Source organism: Lepisma saccharinum, chromosome 18 (assembly GCF_977018435.1).
Source record: "Lepisma saccharinum chromosome 18, izLepSacc3.1, whole genome shotgun sequence".
In the NCBI taxonomy this organism is placed as follows: domain Eukaryota; kingdom Metazoa; phylum Arthropoda; class Insecta; order Zygentoma; family Lepismatidae; genus Lepisma; species Lepisma saccharinum.
The window spans coordinates 42,349,731-42,371,780 of record NC_139246.1 but is presented as its reverse complement, the minus strand read 5'-3'; the positions used below and the strand labels follow the sequence as shown (position 1 = coordinate 42,371,780).

At 38.1% G+C, this 22,050-nt stretch overlaps 1 protein-coding gene across 1 annotated transcript in view; it reads right to left on the bottom strand.

Moving 5' to 3' along the window:
- Positions 1–2,388: 2,388 nt before the first annotated feature.
- Positions 2,389–22,050, bottom strand: part of LOC146002547 (ribosomal oxygenase 2-like) — a 45,361-nt gene continuing 25,699 nt past the window's right edge. The window contains exons 7-9 of the mRNA XM_083140472.1: positions 16,278–16,398; positions 14,233–14,402; positions 2,389–5,011 (exon numbers count right to left, since the gene is read on the bottom strand). Of these exons, the coding sequence (XP_082996598.1) occupies positions 4,802–5,011; positions 14,233–14,402; positions 16,278–16,398 (501 nt within the window). The 3' untranslated portion in view covers positions 2,389–4,801. The remainder of the gene's footprint in view (positions 5,012–14,232; positions 14,403–16,277; positions 16,399–22,050) is intronic.

The window sequence follows — 22,050 nt, the reverse complement described above, 5'->3', positions numbered from 1 at the left end:
AAAACGGTTTTACAGTGCGAAACCCACTGAATTGTCAAGATGAGGACAAATTGAAGTGGGGATCTGACCCCTATGTCCTCCTCAGATTTCCATGAAACTTGGCAGGTGTGTGTATAAACGGGCCCAAATGAAGAAATACGTGTTTTTTTGTTTCGGAAAAAAATTTGTTCTAGGGGGCAACCTCCTCTCAAATGTCAAGATGAGGACAAATTGAAGTGGGGATCTGACCCCTGAGTTCCCCTCCGATTTCCATGAAACTTCGCAGGTGTATAGAGGGGCCCAAAGGAAGAAATACGTGTTTTTTTGTTTCGGCTAAAATACTGTTTTAGGGGGCAAAACCCGCCTCAAATGTCAAGATTAGGACAAATTGCCGTGGGAATCATCTGACCCCTGTGTCCCCCTCCGATTCCCATGAAATTTGACAGGTGTATAGAGAGGCCGTATGCCCCCTGTTTCTTCCTATGCCATATTTACGTGGTTTCGGGGACAGATCCCCACTTCAATTTCTCATCTTGACATTTGAGGGGGGCTCTATACACCTGCCAAGTTTCATGGAAATCGGAGGGGGAGACTTAGACCTCCCTAGTAAGTAAGTGTATTAATTAATTACAAATCACGCACACGAGCACACACACTATATATATATATGTGTATGTATATTAGCAGGTAACAATATGTTATAAGCACATTCTTACTTTCCAAAGAAGCGCATGTGGGATGGCAAAACGGATCCGGATCCGAAAATTCCGGATCCGGATCTGAAAGTACCCGATCCGGATCTGAAAGTACCGGATCCAAAAGTTTTGGATCCGGATCCGAAAATTCTGGATCCGGATCCGAAAGTTCTGAATCCGGATCCGAAAGTTCTGGATCCGGATCCGGATCCGAAAGTTCTGGATCCGGATCCGAAAGTTCTGGATCCGGATCCGAATCTGAAAATTCCGGATCCGAAAGTTCTGGATCTGGATCCGAAAAATTTTAGGATCCGGAACCAACCGGATCCGGATTTCGGATCTGCCAGGATCCGGATCTGGCCACCCCTACTTCAAACTGCTATTCGTGATTTCACAAAGAACATTCCACATGAACAACTTGTGAGAGTCTTTGAGAACAATAAGAAACCCGTGCAGATCTGTCTGGACGTTCATGGGAACCATTTTTTCAACAACTACTGTCAGGTCAGTCAATGTTACGTATTGTTGTACTAGTGCATGACAGGTGTATAGCACTGTGCATTTTTAAAAATACTACTATTCATTTCAGCATATTTTCTATTCTTTGTAAAATAGTTACTTTCATTTTGTAGGTTAGTCGTGTGTTACTCACAAATCCAGAATATAAAAAAGGAAAGTTAAATTTATTGTACTTACGTATGTGAGTATATGTTCCTACCGTAGAACGACGTTTCAGAGATAGACTATCTCCTTCTTCAGGTTCATATAAAAAAAAACAGGTACTTGGCATAGTACTGTGTCAAAAATGTAATATGAGGATTATGGTTAAGCGTGTCGTTCCCTAAAAAGACTTGTACCTGTGAATAGGTCTATTGTACAAGTCTTTTTAGGGAACGACATGCTTTTTACGTACTTCTAATAGCCAAAACATAATATTTTTTAAATGTATCCTAACCAACCCTTAACCATAATCCTCATATTACATTTTTGACACAGTACTATGCCAAGTACCTGGTTTTTTTATATGAACCTGAAGAAGGAGATAGTCTATCTCTGAAACGTCGTTCTATGGTAGGAACATATACTCAAATACGTAAGTACAATAAATTTAACTTTCCTTTTTTATATTCTAGTTACTTTCATCGGTATTGACAAATCCATGTGCCACTCATCCGAACAATAAATGTGTTTAGCACCTACTTTGCGACATTTTATTTAATTTACAGTATGTATGAATTTCGACCATAACCAGCACCTCAGATTCATTCTTCCTTCGAATATTTAATACAGGCTGTGGCAACTTAACCTGACAGTTTTTAATTACAAATAAAACCAAAACTTTTTCATGCAACAAACTCAATTTAATACATGTTGTACTACATGTATTACTAAGTCATCAGCTGATAGTTGGAATGAGAAAGTCAGAAGAGCAGGAATGAAATGCAGTGCAGAAAAGAGCGAGGTGCTAATAACAAGAAACAGAGCCAGAAATGAACCAAGAATAAAGATGGACGTGTAATTAAAAACAGTCACATTCAGTTGCTGCACCCTGTATATGCATTTTTCTAAAATAATTTTAAAACATTTGCTGTTCGGTATTGAATTATTGGTAACATAACCGGTATATCTTATTAAATAAAACACACTTCACTACTTACATGTAGCATAATTAGTTATTATTAAAAACCCACCATTTTGGACCTGTTGCCAGATCCTTCCTCAGGATAGTCAAAAGAAATCACACTAAAAGGATAAAAGCAGAAGTAAAAAAATGGATAAAAGACAGGCCTAATGAAAAAGAGAATTGTAGGAATTGCACATTTGTATTTATTCTTAAAATACACAAAAAAATGAAAATACTGAACACATGAATCAGGCAAACTTTACTCCATATTTTGTTTGGAAAAAAAGTCTCAGCATTGCAATAGTATAACAAACTAATCAACAAGTTGAAAACGACATGAACCTTGTCGTCTACAAGCATATATTTAACATGTAATAGTAACAAAGCACAGCCCAGTAATGTGTGTTCTAACTTGAAACATGCAATGGAATTTTACAGTGTATCATTTGGATAAGTGCAATGACTTTACAACTAAATACAAGGACAAGTAATAAAAATTAGTTGAAAAAAATAGTTCTATTCAGATTTTGTAGCATTTGAATTAAATGAATGCAACTTCCTCCATTAATAAGGAGGGAATATGCCACGTCCGTAATACATATTACTTTCGAGTAAAAACAGCAGAACAAAGTTTAAACCAGGCAGACTTTTAGATCTTGTCTTGTTGGAAATTACCATTTGCAAAGGAAGATATTCATTTCTCTGTTGTGCCAGCACTTATTTGCATTTGGAAATGATAAGAGTGGATTCCAAAAGTTTATTTGAATTATTGGTAACATAACAGGTATATCTTATTAAATAAAACACATTAAATTAAATTAATTTAGTTGATCACGAGATGAATTCAATACATTTCTGCCAAGAATGTGAAATTAATTTAGTTGTTCACGAGATTAATTCAATGCATTTCTGCCAAGAATGTGAAATTAATTTAGTTGTTCACGAGATTAATCCAATACATTTCTGCCAAGAATGTGAAATTAATTTAGTTGTTCACGAGATTAATTCAATGCATTTCTGCCAAGAATGTGAAATTAATTTAGTTGTTTACGAGATTAATTCAAAGTATTTCTGCCAAGCTGGTTGGATCGTTGATAAAGGAGCACACTAGTTCTGCAGAAATGAACCGAGCGAAAGCAGTTGAAGGGTTGAAGGCCGTCCAGTCAGAAGATAGCAGATAGAGAATTGCATCCCAACCTGTATTATAGTCAAGTTCCTACGCATGGTGTAGAAAGGAGATCCTAAAGGTGCAAATCTCCTGCCTGACCACTTTAGACTCCATGATGTTGGGAGCTGCTTCATCATCTACCAGTTAACCAGCTACAGCAACATAAACCAAGCCATAACATGATGGATGACAAAGATGTACAAGTGAATACTTTTCCTGCACAAATGTACGGTGGTGACAAGCCGATCAGTTCTGTGTCAGCATTCACACATGATAACACACAATCATGTCACCTGTCTCCATAATATTGTAGCAGCTCGGCTAGGTTTTACAATGCTGAAAGAATGGTATCAGGGTGGATATTAAGACATATGAACTTTGAAAGAAAAACATATGCCATGCATTTAACCAATGAAAAAACCCACAGCTTTCCCACGAAGTGTCATTTGCAAACATTATGTGAACAAAACATGACAATCAACACTTCCAACTGGAGGATCACGGAAGTGACAAAATAACTAGTCCCATAAATTTAATTTTACTATAAGTGCATGAATTTCTTAAAGAGATAACAATTACAGCACCAGGATTATAAACTCATATACTAATATACCAGTTACAGAGACCAAATGAACTATATACATAGAAGAGGACTTCAATCAATAGGTACACAAACTTATTGCTCAAAAGTCCTCTCTTCACAAACCAGAAAAAGTTCTCTTTTAGTCCTGTTTATTCAAAAATAAAATGAAGTCAAACATGATACCAACATAAAAAAGAAAACAATACATCATTGTCACATTTTGGAACATTGGGTTCATGTTTCTAGATTTTTACTGCATAATAAATGTCTTTTATGAGTTTTGTTATTCTCATGTGTTCCTGTCTAAACCACAGTCCTAATAACCTGAAGAAAGAAACAGTGGTGATATCAAAATATTATATTGAAATATTGTTCTCCCTACAACAGAAAGTGGTAAATAGTTCAACATTATCTTGATTACACCACAGTTGCACTTTGCTTAATTTCTTCACTAAAACAACTTAAAAACAAATATTCCAAATGTATATTTTTTTACTTAAATTGATTCAAGTTAGAGCACACAAATAATATTAAGAGAGACTCATAAGTGCACTTGTATAGTAACATTCCATAACACTATGCCTTAACAATCATTTTGATTCTCAGTTTCTCTAAAAACATACCACACCATTTCTTCCCATAAACTAAATACATGCCAAAATATTTGTACAGTACATAGGCATATGTATTAAAAAGGTCCAAAATACTTTCACAGACTGCATATATTTCACTCTACCTTCTTTGTAACAAAGTTAATCTAACTTTGTAGATTTCACCACTTTTCCATTAATGCTTGGAATTACTTCTAACAAATGCGAGCTCCATAATGCTCGAATGAGGTTTTCTTTCTCATCGTCCAACTGGAGTTGCAATTCTTTAACAGCTGTGAATTGATCACATGATGACTTCAACTGACACATTGCATCCATGTAGTGCTTAGGGAAACGCATTGCAAAGCCACACTGAAAGAAAGAAAAATAAAAGCTTGTAGCTGTTTGGCTCCATTGGCAGCAACAAAAGCCACAAAACGTTATCACTAGGGCTCCTAAGTTGATGACCTAAAAAATGTAAAAAATGACGCATAGAATGACCTTAAAATTCTTTAAAAATGACTTAAAACTTTTAAAAAATGACCTAAAAATAATTTTCGCTCTGAAAATGAAAGCTTCATTTTTCCTTAATTACAAGAGAGTAGTTGAATAATTCGATAAAAACCGTTGTTTGGTGGTTTCAACTACTAAAGCAAAGGGATATAAGCAATTAAATGCTAATGTAGTTTTCTTTATTTTTACAGGTTACATAAAATACACGGCAAGGTTTTTCTGTATGACTGGACTTTCCATGATCCAGCAGTCAGTCAGCATCTGAAAATACGGTTGTGTTTCGTGCACATCACATTATATTATTTTAAATATTGACTAATTTCACTTTAAAACCACAGATTAAAGCGATAATAGAGGTCACCAAGGGAACCTCAAAGTAGGCTTTACACAAAGTATTTTAAGTTTGCTGGAGGAAAAATAAATTTACCACAATAAATTATTTAATGCATTCCCAAACATTTCGGTTAAAATAATATTGTACCTACTCTTACCATAAATACTGTCACAAAGTTTTAAGTAAATTGACACAAAATGCTGAGAGATATTGTAATATCCTAATAACATTACTGAAATGGATGCATGACAAATCAAAATCACAAATCACTATTCAAAATGGCCATGCTTAGCACGCACATATTCCGTAAGTCTTTGTGGCCACATCAATTGAATTACGCAACACATTGACTGGAAAATGAGCAACTGCCTTCATAAGAGACCGCTTTAAACTTTCAATATTGGGATGTCTCTTCTTGCAAGCTGAAGCTTGGACCACAATTTGTAGTCCAAAGGGTATAGGTCCGGACTTGCAGAAGGCTAATCCGAGGTGGAAATTAAGTCTGGTACATTTGCCTCCAGCCACTGCTGTGTTGTTCAGGCCCCATATTTTGGGGCTGAATCCTGCTAGAAGCTCCAGTTCTGACCATGGAAGAGAGTGTTGTTGAGATTCTTGACTAGTCTCTCAAGCACTGTCTGCTGGTACACTTTGGCTGATGTTTTGACCCCTTTTTCACAGAAATGGAGCATGCCCTCATAGCAAATGTTCCAGACTTTCCACTTCAGATTGGCCTTCTGCAAGTCCGGACCTATACCCTTTGGACTCCAAATTGTGGTCCAAGCTTCAGGAGATGGCTTGCAAGAAGAGACATCCCAATATTGAAAGTTTAAAGCGGTCGATCTCTTCTGAAGGCAGTTCTCATTTTCCAGTCGATGTGTTGCGTAATTCAATTGATGCGTGGCCACAAAGACTTACGGAATGTGTGCATGCTAAGGGTGGCCATTATGAATATTGATTTGTGATTTTCATTTGTCATGCATCCATTTCAGTAATGTTATTAGGATATTAAAATATCTCTCAGCATTTTGTGTCAATTTACTTAAAACTTTGTGACAGTATTTATGGTAAGACTAGGTACATTTCCATTGACCATATTTCCGATTAATGGCAATCTTGCTAAAAGGTCCACCTCAAGAAATTTAAATATGTAAGTTATGCTAGCAAATGCATTTAAAATTCGCAAAACAAGGGAGGAGAAAAAAACCTAAAAAATGAAGAAAATTCAATAAAAACAGCAACAAATACTGAAAATGACCTAAAAGTAAAAAAAAAAGACTAAAAATGAAAAAAAAAATGCACAATAAGAATAATGTTTTCTGGTTGTAACTGAAGGGAAACATGCTGATATCAGGTTTAGCATTGTTTTCAAGGCTCAGAAAAAGAGATGATTTTTCATCAACTTCCGAGCCCTAGTCATCACTTTTCTCCATAATTACCAATATCCTATTTATATATGGCACAATGAAAATAGGAAACTTTCCAATGAAATACAGAAATTTTATGAAAACCAGAAACAAGTGATAATGAAACTCCCATATTTTAGCCAGTATTTTTGTCATGTTACAGGTTATATTGCAAATCCAAGTGTTTAACCCATCTTACAAATGTTCGATGGGGATATGTCCTCTCTTGGTGACTTGACAGGCGTAAAATGAACAGGTAGGCGGGGACCATACCGGAGACTGTGGACTGCATACAAGCAAGATTTCAAGAATTCACGTGTCAAGTCAACAAGGGAGGACATATCGAACATTTGTATGGTGGGTTAAAAACTTGGATATTTACTCTCTTCCCTGACATGCTTTCATTCCCGTGGGTGAGTTGGCCTCTGAGCAACAGACTTCCGAAATCCCAGAGGCAATTATGAAACATACTCTATTATATATTTAAAAAATAGATCAATAAAAATTACTGTATTTCAATATCACATCATCTAGAATTTTCTTAAGAATAACACTGTAAGGAATGTGCAATAGAAAATTAATACAGTGCAACCTTGATTTTATGCTTTCAGGGTTCCACTCTTATAACTATTTAGATCAACATGCCCTTACTTGTATCATTACAGGTAGAAAATCACAATTCATGCACACACATGAAATTAAAACACAAATGCTTTGTCAGCTTCAGGTCATCATCGACCCCCACCCCCCCAAATGAAGAAATGAAAGACTAAAAACACCTGAGAAGATTGAAGAACACTGACCGTGGTAGTGTAAGATGTTGCAGGTTTACTCACACTGTTTTTTTGCCTTTTCTTTTTTGTGGATATTTTTTTGCTGCATTTTGTGGGCCTGGATTGATACAGGTAAGGGCATATATTCATCAGATAAGGCAAAAGATTTATTTGATGAATATGTAGAGCAGCTTGGAATTAGAGAACAGAAGCACCATGGGGCATCAGAGGTTAACCCAGGGGTTCTCAAAATTATTCATTTGGCAGCACCCTTAGTGTTTCACTAAATAAACACATACTTAGATTGATGTGATGGTTAGATTCTTGCAGACTAACAAATAAGTGTCATTTAACTAACAAGTAAGTGTCATTTCAGTGAAAGTATTGGAACATTTCGTGGCACCGCGGCACACACTTTGAGAACCACTGGGTTAACCTTTAGTGGACGGAGCCTTACATGCATGGATAGCTGTGATACAAAAAAAAATCATAGCTCGAGAACCAATTGTCATAGAGATAAAATAATTTTTCTTTCATGTATGCATTGTACAGTGTGGCTCAATAAGTCACTTAACACCCCCAGTACAAGGCCACTGCGGCATGGGACGTGAAAATGGCGATGACCAATCGTTGCCTGGCCAAGGGGGAACCACACTGACGTCACCCACATGGTCGGCGGCCATCTTGATGCCCGCCATCTTGAATTCAACTTCAGAAATTTAAATGGGAAGGGGGTCGTGCGACATATCAAAATGGGCTAGAATTTCACCAGGAAAACAACTGTGACATTTGTTTTCACCTAACTTTAATTGTTGCAGAGTTAACAATACCACAAAGTTATGGCTCAATAAGTCACTTAACACCCCCAGTACAAGGCCACTGCGACATGGAACGTGAAAATGGTGATGACCAATCGTTGCCTGGCCAAGGGGGAACCACACTGACGTCACCCACATGGTCGGCAGCCATCTTGATGCCCGCCATCTTGAATTCAACTTCAGAAATTTAAATGGGAAGGGGGTCGTGCGACATATCAAAATGGGCTAGAATTTCACCAGGAAAACAACTGTGACATTTGTTTTCACCTAACTTTAAATTTAAGGGCGATTGCCGCATGGGAGAGTGACACGTCCTTTCCTTTTTGCTTAAATGTTTATTGTTCAAATAATCGTTAGTATGTGATTATGTGGTATTTATTGTTAGACCAATCACTGAAAATGTCCGGATATTGACTTACCGGTATGTACATATCTTGTAGTCTTGGTTGGCATGGGAATTACGATTGTGTTTTGTCTTTACATAAAAGTTTAAAAGAGTGATGATGTGAATTGATCGTGTCAAGAGTAGCATATTTCCTTTTTCACTGATCTGAACGAAAATACCACTAACACGTGAGGAACGGATTGCCATCATATTGATGTCAGGGGAGAGAAGTACGCGTGACATTGCCGCAGACTTCAATAACCGCAATCCTGCAAGACAACCGGTGTCACATGTGGCCGTCAGCCAGTTGCTGGCAAAGTTCCAAGATACTGGATCTGTGGATGACAAGCCGCGACATGGACGTCCGAAAACAGCCACGGATGAGGGTACTGCTTCCCATTTAAATTTCTGAAGTTGAATTCAAGATGGCGGGCATCAAGATGGCTGCCGATCATGCGGGTGACGTCAGTGTGGTTCCCCCTTGGCCAGGCAACGATTGGTCATCGCCATATTCACGTTCTATGCCGCAGTGGCCTTGTACTGGGGGTGTTAAGTGACTTATTGAGCCATAACTTTATGGTATTGTTAACTCTGCAACAATTAAAGTTAGGTGAAAACAAATGTCACAGTTGTTTTCCTGGTGAAATTCTAGCCCATTTTGATATGTCGCACAACCCCCTTCCCATTTAAATTTCTGAAGTTGAATTGAAGATGGCAGGCATCAAGATGGCTGCCAACCATGCGGGTGACGTCAATGTGGTTCCCCCTTGGCCTGATAACGATTGGTCATCGCCATTTTCACGTCCCATGCCGCAGTGGCCTTGTACTGGGGGTGTTAAGTGACTTATTGAGCCACCCTGTAGAACTATTTTTCATGTAATTTACAGTTGTTACATTGTCTGCCATATATACTAAAAAAAATAATCATTTATACAATGGATCTTGTAATGTTACATTGTTGTACAAGGTTCATTGTATAACTGATTCTTTTTTGTTAAAAATATTTTAACCATTGTTATAACTGTCTCTCTATTCAAACTAAAAATAAATGTCTGATGAAGTGAGCATGTGTTCTCCTGAAATGTCACAACAAAAACTGTGTTTTTTATGCTTGTAACAACCATAAACTACAAGAAAAATAATGAGATAAAATAAATTTTGCTTTCTTTCTTGAGGACAGTGCTTTTAGGGGAGGTGAAGAAATGTATACAATGTATGTTCCAATAATGACAGTTAAAATGAAGAATAAAATCTTTTTTTTTTTAAATTGATATTTGGCACACCACTGTGACCACCACAATACACCAAAGTGAATGAAAAATGTAATATATAGCATGTAGATTTTTCACTGGAAAATCTACGTAGTACATCTTCTGTGTGTGCCTAATTTAATATAATATGTATCAGTGGTACATTCCTACAGCCATCAAAGTTTCATTGAAAATAGACTAATATTCTTGGGGGAAAAAATAACAATGTATAAGTGGCAGTGTTACCAGCATATGGAAACAATAACTGGAATTTCGCTTCTAGCAAAATATATAACTGGTATGTGAAAGTTGCCCAGGCCCCAACCTTATGAATCAAAGATTGTTTCTTATGATAACAGAGAGAAAGCTGTTGGAAGAAAGCTAACATTAGAATCCATGGCTAAGCAGCAAGAAGTGAGCATTACATATTAGATATGCATTTGCATGATGCATAAATACAGTGTGTTTAAAAAGTCACGCAACCCAAACTTTGAAAATTTATATCATGAGAACTGTTAGAGATATTTACACAGAGTTTTCTGCATTATAAATCCTCATCCATTGATATATATTTCAATGCTTAACATTATCACTTTACTCCATACAGAAAATCAGATAAATTAATAACTGGCAGAAGGCAGTGTTAAATTTTTTCCAGAAATGCACTTTTGAGTGAGAAAAAGATATAAGAAATTATCAAAGGGCCATAATTAGACATCTGATGACTGATGGATGCCATGTCAATCTGTCATTTCATTCATTCATTCATTTATTTATTTATTTTCCGTTCAGTAGATCAAAAGTACATGATGCTGAACAGGTCAATTCATTTACAATTACATATATCAACACACTATTACAAGGTTTTAAGCATTTGCAACGAATATTGATCATGATGATTGACCATTTGATGGATTTATGACGTGATTTTATGGGTAGAGTGAAAAAGTGCAATTTTTGAGACATATCTCCATAGTTGGCAACACAAGCAGGTCGAAATTTTGTCAAGAGACGCACACAACATGTGCTTAAATATTGACATACATTTGCATGAAAAATTTAAATTATAATTTTGCACCGAAATTTGACTTTTAACTGTAAATTTCTATGCACCTGGCAGCCATTCTAACACAGCTGATGGAGCTAGTTACGAAATGGTAAGGGTGAATCATAAAAGCGGAGCGAAGATAATTCAGGGTAGCCAGGAGCAGCCTATGATTCTCTCAAGAGTTCAATATCGGTACAATATCATAATTTATGATTTTTCACGTAACTGTATAGCCAATATTGAAACACATGTTTCATGAGTCTGTTGACAAAATTTCGACCTGCTAGTGTTGCCAACTACGGAGATATGTCCAAAAAATGGCACTTTTTCACTCGACCCATAAAATTGCCAGTCATAAATCCATCAAATGCTGCACATCATCAATATTGGTTGCAAATGACAGACTGACATGGCATCAGTCATCAGACATCAAAATACGGCCCTTTGATAATTTCTCATATCTTTTTCTCACTCAAAATTGCATTTCTGGAAAATATTTAACGCTGCCTTCCGCCAGTTATTAATTTATCTGATTTTCTGTATGGAGCAAAGTGATAATGTTAAGCATTGAAAAATATCTCAATGGATGAGGCTTTATAATGCAGAAAACCCGATGTAAATATCTAACGACTTTTATGATATAAATTATCAAAGTTTGGGTAACGTGACATGAAACACTCTGTATAAGAAAAACTCTATACACAGCATTGCTCCACCATTTTTCCCTGAAAAACAATCTCTCTCACCAAAATCCTGCTTTATCCAGGAGTTCTTCACTACATTGAAAGTTCAGATTTTCTATCAATTACACAGCAGTTCTAACATGTTTCTCAGCAGTGTGCATTTTAAAATAAACAGCACCATGTACTACATGTGAACATGAGGGAAAGTAAAATGAAATCCTCAATAGTCTGATAAAAATTATAGAACAGATTGTATACAGGTCAAATTTACATCAGGGATCAACTGTTATTTGCAAAACGATCTCAGGGCTGCAGCACTGATCAGGCGAGATTCAAAATGACATTTTTGTCATTTTAAACATACCGCCTCGTCCATACACTTGCACCAGTGAAGAGCCACCTGGAAGCCAAAATCTTATAGACATTCTCTGGCAAATGAAAATTCAATGTCTCTGTGCATGCTTACCACACCAGCAAGCTCACAAACAGAGGAGGAAGTTCAACAATGGCCTCAGTTCGCAGGCAGATGGGTGGAAAGATCTTGGCAGTGGGTCACAAGTCACTGCACTTGCATTCCAAATATTCCTCTTCTTGAGGAATACCGGCACTAACTCAAACTTGAAAATACACTATGTTGCCATTCGTCACCGGACACCCCATACCAGTATGTTAATGCAGTTGTAGCACCACATCAGTATCGTGTAGGGCCACCTTTCTCCGCAATGACGTCCGCAACCCTTCGAGGAAGACTTTCCACCAATTTGCGATATATCTCAACGGGAATCTTGCCCCATTCCTCCTGCAAAGCGGCAAACAGCTCAGTGGTGTTTTTTGGGCAGCATGGCCTGGCTCTCAAGTGGCGCTCCAACTCGTCCCAAAGGTGTTCAATGGGGTTGATATCTGGACTTTGGGCTGGCCAATCAAGTTTTAGCACACCCATGTCCTCAAACCACGTGTTGATAATGCCTGCCGTATGACATTGAGCATTGTCATGCTGAAACAGGTATGGGCCAATACTGAATTGTTCCCACAATGTCTGTAGCGCAGAATTGTCCAGAACATTTTGGTACACATCAGCATTCATGTTTCAAACTAAAACAAGAGGACCAAGACCATACCACGAAAAGCAGGACCACACCATGATGCCACCTCCGCCGAATTTCACTATGGGTACAAATAGTGTCCTGTAAACAGTGTTTACCGGTCATAAGCCACACCAACACACGAATTGAATTGAATTGATTTGTTGTTTTAAGTCCACTTTATGCACAGTAAGGCTAATCGGGACTGGACCTACAGTTTAAAGTGGGATCCGAACCACTTGTGCCTCCACCGGGTATCGAACCGCACACCAACACACATCCATCGGACCGCCACATCTGGTAGGGCGATTCATCACTCCATACAACGGATTTGCATTGTTCGAGAGTTCAATGGCAGCGTTCCTTGCACCACTGTAACCGACAGGTTGCATTGCGGGCTGTGATATGCAGCTTGTGAACTGCTGCACGACAATGAAAACCAAGTGCGACGATCTCCCGGCGGACAGTATGATCACTTGCAGCACTACTGGAAGCCGATTGAAACTCCTGTGCCACCATCTGTAAAGACACCTTCCGGTTTGACTTCACCACACGTTTCAAGCATCGACCGTCACAATCTGTTAATATTTTCGGTTTACTGGGTCTGGGTCGGCATGTCAAGATCCCCCCTCGCTTCCACTTCACGAACATTAATCACTCACTGTCCACCGGGGTATCTGAAATTTGTTGGAAACCTCACGGGTCGAATGCCCAAACCTGTTGTCTCCAATGATCATCCCTCTTTCCGCCTCACTCAGTTCGCATCGTCTGTCCATATTGACTGCTGTAGCTGGTATGAGTGTATTCTCAACCGGCAACACCTTTTATAGGTTGTATGACGTGTACAGATGATCCTGAGTACTTTTTGAGGGGTGTCCAGTGATGAATGTCAACATAGTGTATATATTGATCAGCAATGGGTCTATGATAAAATGCAGCAAACTTGTGCAACCCTACATGTAGAAATCCACCAGATAAAAAAACAAAAACAACTTAAGGTTTTAATTTGACTCTCCCTCATACATACACACTGTGTTATTCCTAAAGGAAAGACATCCACAGAAGAAACAACACAGCAGCATGTAGAGACAATAACTGAATGTGAAAGAGTCCATTATTACCCTTAGACCGAAAAAGAATTGGTGAACAATGGACAACAATGACAATTTCAAATTACATCAAATTAAAGGTAAAGATGATCATAATCTAAAAAAAGGAGAAAAATGCACAAGAAAAATATAACCACAGCAAGCACGAAGGTACATATCTCGGAAGAAAATTCCAAACTGGAAACATCCTCTTACCCCTTCTTCTGAGAAATCCAAACCCATCATGTGACTCAATCGGTCATTGTAGAGGGAGCTGTATACACAGAGCACTTCTTCATCACGAAGGGGCAACAAGCTGTGAGACAAAAATCGTTCTTGGCTTGTTCCACTTGTACACGAATCATCCAATCCACTTTCTTCCTCACCTGAAATTTCAAATATACTAAATTAGTGCAACTTCAAACTCAGTACTGGGCAAGATTCCCAGGAGCATACATCTATGATGGCGAGCGCATCCCCGGGTTGCAAATAGGGGAACGGCCTACAGATATGTAGGCTAGCTGTGACAAATAAGCAATTGCGGACAAGGAGCGTCAGTGGATGCGGAGACAGTTATTTCTGGCATGAAAACTGTCATTTAAAAACCACAAAAATCCAGCGACGACTGAGAAATGGCGAGAAGTGCCACCATTCAATAAGCACTGCCCCTGTTGCCTTGCAGTAAGGGAGGGATCTCTAATAAAGGCTAAGGGAAGGAAAAGCCTGACAGTATAAGGCTGGCACCCTTACCCCGCAAAACAACCTACTGCTACTGCTACCACCTGCATTGGTATTTTATTTCTATGATACCTAATTAATATATAATAACTATATACATTAAATAAAAATTATTGTGGGAAACCAGGTCAAATTTTCAGAGAACGCCAATGCATTTTTAAAAAAACATATCAATTTTAAATTTTTCCAATTAAAAATAAATAAATTAAATGCACTTGTTAAAAATAGTAACAATAAATATATTAGCATTCTAGTGTGTCAAACCTTCACATGTATATAAATGACCAGTGATCAGTACGCTACATTTTAAAAGTAGCTTTGCTACAGCTACAACTACTCTACCAAAATTGTAGCTTCACTACAGCTACAGCTACAGCTACGTTTACAAAAAAGTAGCTCGCTACGCTACTCCTGTTCGCTACTAGCTACTTTGCTACTTCTGCATAAAAAAACTAATACAACCAAATGGATATTTAAAATAAGCCCCTAGTAATATAGTTGTACTTACCTGAAAGTAGATTCTGTTATTTTTTACCATGATTCTCGCCATTCGATAATTTTGATAGCAGTGTTTCTTCAGTTACTAATTTTTACTATATTGTTTCAGAATAACGTGTCTATGTAAGTGGCGTATCAATTCAAATTAAGAATTGGAATCTGAGTTTAATGATTACAACTATACACAAATAATATTTGGTAGGATTATTTATGTTTATACGTATATCAACATATTTTTCTTGAGAATAAATATTTCACTTTTTAATAGACTGATATGAGGGCAGTATTTTGAACGAGAAATATATCTCACTGACTCTTTCAAGGATGATAATTGTTGTGAACATGATGCATAACCAGATTTTCTGAGTAATAGATATTGTTTTTATGAACCTCCTTGGTAAAGGTAAAAGGTAAAGTGCTACCCTATGCTTAGCACCATGCCATGAAGGCATATAGGGGTGTGGGTGATGTTATCAGCATCCTGGGTACAAATTGTATTGCTCCTCCCAATAACAATTTTTTAATTACCAGCTCAAAATTACTATATTGATTCTAGTAAGTTGAAGTATATATGAATAATCATACTACATCTACGAAATGTCAATGTCCAATTTTTTTGATGCTGTTGCCACATTCAAAATTTACCTAAAAATGTTGAGAATAAATGTAGCTGTAGCGAGAAATTTTCGCTACAACTCCAGGAATTTTGTAGCTTCGCTACAGCTACAATTTTCAAAATCTAGTGGCGCTACAGCTTTAGCTACAAATTTTGTAGCTTGCTACAGTAGTGACGCTACTTCCGACCACTGTAAATGAACAAACGAAACAGAACCAAAATATTACATGTGGTTTTTGAGAAATAACATGTTAATTGCTGCTATGTGGTGCTGGTTTTGTTTGAAACCAGCTGTTCTGGAGTGCATAATTTTGGTGGTTTCTTTAGAAACTAACCATCTTCAAAAGGTTAATGGATCATCTATAATGGCAATACTGATTAATTTGTTATTGTTATTCAAGCTACTAACTTTCATCATTTTCATTGGAGTCTTCTGGAATGTTGTGTTTTACAAGGAAACACACATGGTCTGGATGCTTAAGACGAACTTTGCTGCCTAAATCTGGAAGAGATCCCTCAGGTATGGTTTCCTGAAAGTATGAGGAAATTTCATTAAACATGTGAACAGCAATTCTCTATACACAAGTATGTAGTTCTGCTGTATCCATTTTATATACACTCAAGTGCCAAAAGTCATGGGATAGCAGTATTCACGTGGTGTTAGAATCATATAACAGTGTATAAATAGGCAAAGCATTATCAGTGCTTCACTTGTACTCTTGTGATACGTCTTCTGATGTGATTATGACTACATGGCGAGAATTTTCATAGTTTGAACGTGGAATGATAGTTGAAGCTAGTCACATGGGACATTTAATTTCTGAAGTTGTGGGTATTCAACATTTCCCGATCCACAGTGTCAAAGGTGTACATCGAGTACCTCATTGCAAGCATTACCTCCCACCCTGGACAGTGCAGTGGCTGACCATGTCTGCTTAATGACTGTAACCAGCGACATCTGAGCAGAATCATCTCTGCTAAAAGATAAGCAACACTGCGTGAAATCAATCACATCAACAGTCAACGAGGGACATATGAGAGACGTGTCTGTGAGGTCATTTCAGTAAAATTTGGCAGCATCAGATTCGGTGGGATATTTGAATATGCACACTTTGATTGGCTACAGAAGAGAAATTGATGGAGCTACGATGATTGCATGCTGAAATATGATTGTTTTGTTGATGTGCTACACTCCTGCAAAGAGGAGCCGGAGTGACATAATTTGGCGGGTCCTGAAAACTTCGACCTCCTGTAACTGTAGAGGTATGGGGGCCCGAGAGGAAAAGAATGATACAGTTTCTTGCCTGGATCAAAGCTGCAAATGTACAACGTTTCGTTGAGGTCCATGTTGTTGGGTGACATTTTGGTTCTTCATTGTGCAAATGCGAGCCTCAGCTACTGGACGTGTTACAGGTGGCGGATAGTGAAACCTCGCTCAGATATGAGGGGGAGCTGCAAATAAGAGGAAACCCAAATAAGCAGTACCAGACCGAGGTGGCAAGCCTATCAGGGTGTGGAGCGTGTCCACAACATACCCATTGACAGCCTTGTGTCATGGCGAATAAACATCGCCATAAAAGTGTTTGCTCCCACTGTCTTGTGGGCCTGGAGGGATCCAGAAAGGCTAAGGGAGTTTGAACCCTGACAGAAAACAAGGGTGTACCTGGGAACCCACAGGTGGCAGCCCCACCACTCAGATGTAGGCTGTGACAGGCCCAATTAGCAGACAGCCGAAAACATCAACAATTCGAGATAAGAAAGAAGCAAGCTGGACTGGAAATTGGAGACAACAGGGGCTGTGTGAGGAAGTAGAAAGGGTAAATGACAGAATTATAAAACTAAAAATGGATGTAAGAGGGAAAGTAATACAAATAATTCCAAGTGTATGCCCCACAAACATGATGTACAAGGTAGGAGAAAGAAGAATTTGAAGACCAAGTAGGAAATGAATGGCAAATTGTGATGGGTGATTTTAATGCACAAGTGGGAAGAGAGGAAAGTGTATACGGAAGTACTTCAAGCAGATTGATGGGGATAAGAGAAACAGACTGTTAGTAGGTAATAGCTGGTTTAAGAAGAAATATGTCAGCCATAAAATTAGAAGATACAGTTCGAATAATGAACAAAAGTCTGTAATAGATTATATATTGGTAAACAAGGAAGTCATCATCATCATCCTTCGCCGTTTCCTGCCTCTGGTTGGGTCGGCATGGAAGTCAAGCCTCTCCATTTTCTTCTGGTCTTCCGCCACTCCTCTCTTTCCACGATGTTTCAACCTTGTCATCTTGTACATTCTCCGCTATCTGCTCTTTCCACCGACATCTTGGTCTCCCCCTTGGCTTTGTTCCCACTCCTTTTGCATGAAAACTCTTACTGGTAGTCTTTCTGCATCCATCCTCTTCATGTGTCCGAACCATCTCATCTGTGCCTGATCTATCCTGTCCTGAAGTTTGACCACACCCACTGTATGTCGGATCTCCTCATTCTATCCCTTCTAGTCTTCCCCAGTATACTCCTTAAAAATTTCATCTTCACTGCCTGCATGTTTCTTTTGTCTCTTTCTGTCATTGTCCAAGTCTCTGCTCCATACATAATTATCAGCACATAGTATATGTTATATATTACCTTCTTGCATTTCATAGGCACATCCCTGTACCATATTAATCTTCGAACACTTTGATATAGTCCACCCACCACCCACTTGTCCTCTTCTGTTTACCTCCTCCTCTATTCATCCACTTCTCTCAATTATGCTTCCTACATATTTGGAACTCTCCACTACTCAACTCTTCCGTGTCCACCTTTATCCTTGGTACATTTCTGGCTCTGTTTCTTCTGTTATTAGCACTTCACTCTTTTCTGCACTGAATTTCATTCCTGCTCTTATAATTTCCTCATTCCAACTATCAAGCTGTCTCTGCACTTCTTCTTTCCTGTTCCCCCATATTACTAAGTCATCAGCAAACAACAGGGCCTTCATCTGCTCCTCCCCTATCTTCTTCCACACCTCTTCATTAATTGCATCCATTGTAATTATGAAGAGCAGTGGGGAAAGAGCACTTCCCTTTTTCAGTCCTTTACTCATACTGAACCACACTCTCTCTTCCTCGACTCCTTTCTCTCTTGGAACCTTCCAAATCTTTGTTCTGCCTAATACTATCATATACCTTTTCTATATCTAGGAATGCCATTATCAAATCATTTCCATACTTGTATTGCTTTTCCTGCATTTGTCTTATGGTGAATATCAGATCTACTGTTGATCTGCCTCTTCTAAATCCATACTGTTCTTCTCTCATGTTCAGCTCTGTTACTTCCCTTATTCTTTTCTCTAATATTTTCTCATACACCTTTGCTGAGTGGCACATAAGTGTTATTCCTGTGTAGTTTTTACATGCCTTTCTGTCCCCCTTCTTGAATATGGGAACTATTAGTCCCTTTGTCCAATCTCTTGGCACTTCACTCTCTTGCCACACTGTTTTCAACACACTGTACAGCCACTGCACACCAATCACTCCTGCTCCTAGTATCATTTCCACTGGCACTTCGTCTACTCCAGGTGCTCTACCTCTCTTCATAGTTTCCTCCACTTCTTTCCATGTGAAATTCACTTTTTCTTTCCTGTTTTCTTTAACTTCACTTTGTCATGTTCATTTTCTTTTTCACATACGGCAATTTCTCAATGATTTCTCCACATTCTCCTTGTATCTTCATCCTCTTCTACAACTACAGCTGTCTCCTTTCTCTCACTAATCAGTACAACACTTTCTTGTTCCCATCTACATCAACTTCTACCACTTTGGCCCATTCTTCCATCCACTTTCTTCTTTCCTCCTTTACTACTGTTCTTGCCTCTTTCTTCTTTTCCATGCACTGTTTTCATGCATTTTGTGATTTAACTTTAAACCATTTTCTAAATGCATAATTTTTGTTTTTCACTGCTCCTCTAGTTCTTTCATTCCACCATGGTGTTTCTTTCTTTTCTTGCTTGTCCTTCCACATACCTTTTCTGCTGCCTCTGGAAAACATTTGAGATACGATTGAAAGATCCATTCATGCACAAGATCCTGCATAATTATGGGCAGCTATCGACACTGAATGGCTGAACATCTCTTCAGGAGAATTCCGCCAACTGGTCTAGTCAGTCGATGCCATGTCGAGTTGCTGGACTTTGGTGGGCTAAAGGAGGTCCTACATAATATTAGGTAGGTATCCAATTATTTTTGGCACTTGAGTGTATATATATTAAACTTACAAATATTTGTTAAGTGAGAATGCAAAAAATGTAATATTCAGGAATGTAAAATCAGGGTACCACGGAATTAACAAGGCCAGAATTCGTAATGGAGAAATGTGACAAGTTAAGACCCCTAAGACACTGATGTTGAAAACTAGCACATAATGTTTTGTATGAATGTTTGTTTCAACTATTTGTGAGAGATAGAGCAAGTGGTTTTCAATCTAATGTCATGAATTTTCAACACTGAAGACAATGTTGAGGCCATACAGTGGTATGAGTCCCACTGAGAAAGGAAAATGCCTTGTTGTCTCATGCTTTGTAAAGGGTTAATTTAAGTTACTGCAAAACAGAACTGCACTAGGTAGAAAAACTCTTAATGATTTTCATTAATGCTTAATTTACCCTAGTACAAAATTCAATGTTTTGCAATTGTGAGAAGACCAGACTGTGCATCCTATTAAATGCAGGCACTCATTCTGAAACACGATTTTATGTTGGATAAGAATTTACAAACAAATTCCAAGTGAATACAACATTACCTCACTCATTTAAGGTAAAGGCACCAGTACGTAACACCTTTAATGAATTTTCCTTTGAAAGTTATGTAAATTATGAGGGATCCTTTATAAAAATATCAGGTGATCAAAATGCTTTTATCTTCTGTAGGATGTTAAAAAAATGACAGAAGTAGTGCAAACCAAAGGAATCTATTGGCCAAAATAGACACCATCATAATAGATTGATTGATTGATTTGGTTTATTTTACTTTGCTTTTCTGCCACTTTTAGCTAATTGCGAAGATGGGGATGAGTGAGGATATAATTAAATTGATGAATGGACACTTGCACAGAACTAGATAAAAGCTCATGTATATACATTTTGTAAAATGTCTGGTCTTAAGAATAAAATAAAAGTGACAGCCTCCAATTTGAAATCTTCGTTATTTCAGAACTCACAATTGTGGATGTGATGATCACTTGGGAAATTTCGTGCTGGTTCCCATGCTAGAGCTAATCATGTTGTGGGCCACTTCAGCTCAATGTGGTCCAATTGGCATTGCCCTGTAGGAACTGCACTTTTTTATCTGTTCACTGGTGCTGGCTGCTTCTCAAGCAATGCATTCTGCATACAGAGTTGACAAGTGTAGATAGCAGCTATTAACATTTACACTATGGGAAGTCCACCATGCACACAGCAGGAGCTTCTTCGGATGGAGTGGAGGCTTTGCAGACTGGGGATGCAGATATGTTGGTGACAACCAATGATGTTTCCGCTTGTAGCTGGAGTACCAATATTTCATCAATATTGATACAAATATCCCATTACCTATGTGAAGTTTGTGTTTCTGTGTTGCACAATTGGATAGGTTTTTTTTTTCAATTAATTTTCAAGGCTCAAAGGTTCACTGCCTTCATTCCCTAAAGGTACAGCATTGTACTTCGAAATTAATTGGATACAACTATTCAATTGTGCAACGTGGAAACAAAACTTCACATAGGTAATACTTAAACCATGATTGCCGCATCCATCATGAATTATCCCATTGTTTATCAGTGCCTTGAAATGTGCAACATGAAAGCCTTTGAAAAGAGGTGTTTCAACGACATGCCCATTTTATTCTTCTGCACCATTCCTCTCAGCACATTTTTCAGAACGTCAACAGTTGAAGCGTAAAGCATGAGAACTCCGTAGTGAAGTTTCTACCTGTCTACTTCAACAACACAAGAGGTCTGTGTTCCATGGTAACTTTTTCTCCTTCAGAGAATTTATTGAACCAATTGTGTACTACGTTACGAGACACAAATACTAACTCTCTAGCCTTCTTAAACCTGAAAGTTTATGGCTGCAGCAACACAAGCCTTCCATCTGTCCCAATCCAATCTTTCCATCCTTACCGATTTCCTTTAGGTCCATCTCAACGTCATCCCCCCCCATCTTCATC